The sequence below is a fragment of the Crinia signifera genome, chromosome 5 (genome assembly GCF_055691185.1).
Source record: "Crinia signifera chromosome 5, ASM5569118v1, whole genome shotgun sequence".
In the NCBI taxonomy this organism is placed as follows: Eukaryota; Metazoa; Chordata; class Amphibia; order Anura; family Myobatrachidae; genus Crinia; species Crinia signifera.
Window position 1 is genome coordinate 165417851 of NC_139221.1, and position 6000 is coordinate 165423850.

A 6000-nucleotide genomic window follows, 5' to 3' on the forward strand; every position below is an offset into this window, starting at 1 on the left:
GTGCCTAATTCCCAGTTGGTGTGGCCATCATTCAGAGGAAGTGTAGTGATTGTGTTAGGACTCTGGGGAGTCCCTGTGTGCAAATACAGAAGGAGACTCTTTTGTTCATACTGTATGTTTGTAAATCCAGTCATAAGGACACAGAGACATGTGAGTTCACTACTGGGTTGTTTTATTCCATTCAACTCCAGACACACTGTCTCAGCACCACCCACTTTGCAGCATTCCCCTGGTCCTAGGGACCATCACCGAAGTTTCAGGCTTACACATTTTAGTAAGGGAGTGTCTACAAATATTAAGCATTCTAATACACTAACATAACAGAGACTGACCACGCACCACACCTGACTCTGTTGTCTCTCCCAGTGGTTGATTGATGCATGCTGTGCTAGACTTCACCTATAGCAGCCGCGTCCAAAGGAGCGAGTTAGGTCCGCTCCAACCCCAATGCCCACAGGTCTTATGTAGGACAATGCATCAACCGAAACTGAGAGGTAGACAAAAGGCTTACTGACTAAAACCCATGAAAACAAACAAACAGACAATGATACATTTTATAATGTGGTCAGAAACACCAGGTAGTTGAGTGGATGAATATGGGAGCAATCCTCCACTGAACTCCCAGGAATGCAACAACGCAAAAAATTCCTCACACCCACACTTGTAACTACAGAGACAAAGCAGGATGTAAACACAGTGGGGGAGATTTACTAAGATGAATTTGTATAAAAAATTTGTACTTTCATAGTAAAATCCGAATTTTGGGGGCGTATTTGCATTTTTTTCATTTACTATGCCAAAAATATGATTTTTCATATTTCGTATTGATGGGACATTTGTATTTGTATTTACAAATACGAATGAATACACCATCAATAGAATACGACAGGAATCACCTTTCAAAAGAATGTTAACTCCTAATTTACTAAGCGGCCGTATTGAAATTACAGCCGCTAATTGGCGTAAAACATCCGAATTGTCAGACAAATATGCCAGGAAAATACACTTTATTTTCCTGTCGTATTTGGCAGAAGCCTGCAGGGATCAGTCAGATCCGTGCAGGCTTCAGTGTAAAAAAAATTGATAAATAAATAAATAAAAATGGCGTGGGGTCCCCCCCACGGCCGTAACCAGCACCAGGCTGAAAGAGCCGGGGCTGGTAATAAAAAATCAGGGGAAAAAATGCATAGAGCTCTGCTGACTTTTTAAAACCAGCCCCAGGCTCCAGGGCCAGGTCTGGTTCCCAAAATACAGGGGACAAAATTAACAGGGGTCCCCCGTATTTTAAGAACCAGCCCCAGGCCCAACCAGTCAGCAGGGTAATGCCACAGCCAAGGGACACTTAGTATATAAGGTCCCGAGGCCAAAGCATTAACCCTACTGACTACTCAGCCTGGTCAGGGGTCTTGGGGGAGTGGGGACCCCCCTAATAAAGAGGTCGCCCCCCTCCAGGACTTACTTGGCCAGGCTGAAGCCTGGTGCTGTCCCTGGTGAGCCTGGGCTGTGGTCACCGGCACTGGATTGGGACCCTGGAGCCCCAGGACATCAGGACACCAGACCCGGGGACCTACCTATGGGCTCAAGATAGGTAAGTATCAGTATGAAAGGGCTTTGGATGTATTAAAGTTTTATTTTACATGTGTCAGTGTGTGTGTTATTTAACTATTTCTATTACTGTGAAACTACAACTGCCAGCGGGCCCTTTAATGCCCAGCATGCTGGGACTTGTGGTTCTCCAAGTCCCAGCATGCAGGGGAGGCTTGCTGGGATTCATAGTTCCACAGTTTTAGACAATAGTTAATTCAATTTTTTTACACTTTAATCAGCACCAGGCTTCAGGCTGGCCAGGAAAGTCCTGGAGGGGGGGACCCCTTTATTGGGGGGGGTCCTTACTCCCCCAGGACCCCTGACCAGGCTGACTGGTTGGTAGGGTTAATGCTTTGGCCGCGGGACCTTATATAATAAGTGTCCCCCGGCTGTGGCATTACCCTGCTGGCTGGTTGGGCCTGGGGCTGGTTCTTAAAATACGGGGGACCCCTATTTTGTCCCCCGTATTTTGGTAATCAGACCCGATCCTGGAGCCGGTTTTAAAAAGTGAGCGGAGCTCTATACATTTTTTCCCCTGATTTTTTATTACCAGCCCTGGCTCTTTCAGCCTGGTGCTGGTTACGGCTGTGGGGGGGGGGACCCCACACAGTTTAAAAAAAATTTTTTTTTACACATTGCAGCCTGCACAGATCTGACTGATCTGTGCAGACTGCCTATACGAATTCATATTAGAGGCCGTATATATGTCCGCTAATACGAATGAATACATCAGAGGTTTACAAAGCAGTCGTATCTGACTGCTTTGTAAATTATCCTCCGGAACACGAATTTGCATATGGCTGAAACAGCCGTATGCATTCGTAATCATTCGTATTCATATTCTTAGTGAATTTCCCCCAGTATGTCCTGGCTAATAGCATAAATGCAACAATGCATGAAGATTTTAATAATAAACAATATATAACCTGTGTGGATGGCTAAACCCCTAATAAGAGAAGACATAGGCCCTTATTTGGATCTGATCGCAGTACAAATTTGTTCTCAAAATGGGCAAGACCATGTGCACTGCAGGTGGGGCAAATGTAACATGTGCATAGAGAGTTAAATTTGGGTGGGGTGTGTTGAAACTGAAATCTAAATTGCAGTGTAAGAATAATGCAGCCAGTATTTACCCAGCACAGGAACAAAATAACTCACCCAAATCTAAAACTCTCTCCACATGTTACATCTTCTCCCCCTGCAGTGCACATGGTTTTGCCCATTTTGAGAACAAATTTGTACTGCAATCAGATCTGAATAAGACCCTAATACTCCACACAGATAAACTCTAACAGGGATCAGCTGAAATACTGAAGGTGGAAAAGCCAGCACTTATCTCTGTCAGACAGGGTCTGTGTTCATACAGGGTCTCTCAGACTGCAGCAATGGTTCCCTGACACAGGCAGGACTTCACAGGACACCTGGCAGGATCTCTTAGACTGCAGCAATGGTACACTGACACAGGCAAGATTTCACTGGACACCTGGCAGGATCTCTCAGACTGCAGCAAAAGTACACCGGCACAGGCAAGACTTCACAGGACACACAGTAGGAGTGCCTGCTGGAATACTTATGACTATAATAGAACTCTGACAAGACTTTAACCAGACTCAGACAAAGCTTAAACAAAACTATAACCGGCAGGTTCTCAATGCTGGGAGAATACCTAAATACCCAGAGGTACAAGGTGTGCATGAAACCCAGGCAAGGTGGATCAGCCGAAATCCGGAGTACTGTTCCAGGGGAAACATAACTACCGACCTGCCATAACAAATTGTGTGGGGGTTCACTGAGCATTCATCATAATGGTCTTAAACATCTCACAACACATCAAGCACCCACTCATCTGTTCCACCAGCATGACACCATTACCCATAAAAGCATCAATAGCAAAAACAAAAATGATGCAAATAAGAGGTAGTAGTTACTGAGATGATCATTTCATCCATTATTTATTGATAGTTTGTTATATAGCGCAGCATATTCCGTTGCACTTTACATTATCTAAGTATTTTTTTAGAGGCCGTTTTAACTGGCCAAAAATTAACCTATGATCGCATGATAACACAAGGGATCTGTAATAATTTCCTGATTACATGTGTTATCATGGCCCCGGCAGCTGCTTTTAGGAGTGTTTCCTTCTGGGGATAAGGAAGCTAGCATTGGCGATAGGTGTATAGGCTCTGGCAAAACATTTAACTGTGGACAATTACCGCGGCTAGTTGTATACACCTGATAATCTTGTTAAATCTTAAAATTTATTAATTATCTCCACTAATTTAAAATTTCTTCTAAATATCTATATTGCTATACAGAGCAAAATCGTTGATTCACGCTTAGTTTATCAAAATGCAGATGTATATAGCGGCTGCTCACCCACAAACTCCCCTGTTGGCAAAAGAGGATACAGACAATTGTGGGATGGCGCCTTAGCAGGTTTTATGATCTATGATAGTATACAACTATGTCAGACATACAACTATGTCTGATTCCAGGACTTGATTGTCATATAATGATGCTTCAATGAAACAAAATCTTAATTTTTTTTATATTTTAACTATGACAATATAATAAATACAGAGGATCTATAATTTGTACTTACCCTGTTGTTTCTGTCTGTCTCTGCTACCTCTTCTTTGTCCACGCCTTGCCGCACAAGGGCCTTTAAAATAATTACGTTATTGGTACTACAGGCTTTAAATAGAGACAGTGGTTCAGGACTTGCAATGCTCTCCAAACTCCTGAAACTGTCAGTATCACTTCCATCTCTTTCATATTGGTCTCCGTCTTCAATATCATCAGCCTGATGCCAGTAGCCACAGGTCTCATGATCTGGTGGATAAAATGAGTCATCGGATGCAATGCTTCTAGTATCAGAAAAGTCTGAAAAATCATCATATTCTACAACTTCTTCACCCTTGTTAATACAATGCTCTAAGTTGGGAACAACTGCAAGTAGCTGAGGCAAAGGATCTGCAGTTCCCTGAAATGAAAGGTTTTCTTCATCATAAATATTTCCTCCTGTTTCTTCTAGGTCGCCAGAATCCTTTTCTAGTCCATTGCCATCGCTCACCTCCACAACAGGTTGTAGCCCTGGCTTTCCTTTTCCTGCCTTTGCATCACCACTTGCATTCTGAGTCCCAGACAAAAGCACCATTGATCTCAGTTAGATGATAGAATAGGAAATATATACTGCTAATCGCTAATGGCTAATATAATTATATAGTACTGTCTTAAATAATGCAATTAGGCTGATAAGTCATTGGACTTCATGATATATGACATTTGAAAACATTATTTTCCTTTAACAATACTTCTTTTATCTGTTTGTATTCAGTGAATTGTTTCCATTAATTTTGTCTGATTGAATGTCTTCAGTTCCCTGTCCAAGCAAATGTTGAATTGTTCATTCAGTGTACACCATTGCAATCTTTGTTTTTCTTCCTCGAGTAGAAATAAGTTGCCCAGCAGCACAATCCTCCTCTTCTTTGAGGTCTATACAGTACTCTGAATAATTTCACAAAACTTTTTATGCAAATGAAAGAGCTGAATTTGTGCCAAAATACCAGTCTTTGTTTTTGTAGCCGAAAATGTCTTCTAAAAGGTAACAGAAACGTGACATATAAAAATCAATATAAATTCTCCTTTGGTTTGGCTGGTGGCCTAATTTATCTTTTTTTCAAATGCTTAATGATTTTAAATTGCTTCATAATTGTGACTTGGAAACAGTAAATAAGAAGTCTCAAATTACAAATGAAAACAAAAATAAGCGACTAAAAGAAGCACTCTCTAGTCTAAATGCTGACTTACTTTTATAAATGGAATACGATCCCGTATCAGTGTAGTGTAGTAAGCATAAGGTCGAAAAAAATCAGGTTGACATAGCTTTGCATTAAAAATAGAAATACGAATACTTGCTGAAGTATAAAAACAGAACGCGTAAGAGGTCCTTAGCATCCGACTTCAGTGGAGAGAAAGACATTTGGAAAAGTCCTGCTACCTAATCCGATCATCATTTCTGAGAAGATTGAGAACCCAGCTTAGCATGTTGACATCAGGGCCACATTTTAAAAGAGATTTAAATGGTAAATGTGCAGCTGTCAATGTTAGTCCCTGCAAAGCAGAAACGTAATCATGTCCGGCTAGCAGGTGAGAGTTTTCTTTCATTTCTGGTAAACAAGGTGATATACAATATGTAGAGAAATTAATAAGTGTACTTGTGAAAAGCCTTCTGTTGCAGCACTGGCTTAGACTGGTTACACAGTGTTTATTATTTACATATTTCACATTACTTGTAAGTCAGATATTGTAGAATATGAACTTATTTAGTGAATGCGTAACGTAACAAATGTAATCAAACATGTTTATTTGTAATACTTTTTACTAGTATACTCTTGTGTAATAATATAACTG

General features: G+C 41.1%; 1 protein-coding gene across 1 annotated transcript in view; it reads right to left on the reverse strand.

Moving 5' to 3' along the window:
• ANKRD33B (ankyrin repeat domain 33B) overlaps nt 1-5150 on the reverse strand; it is a 120788-nt gene extending 115638 nt beyond the window's left edge. The window contains exon 1 of the mRNA XM_083145181.1: nt 4190-5150. Within this exon, the coding sequence (XP_083001307.1) occupies nt 4190-4744 (555 nt within the window). The 5' untranslated portion in view covers nt 4745-5150. The remainder of the gene's footprint in view (nt 1-4189) is intronic.
• Nucleotides 5151-6000: the final 850 nt, after the last annotated feature.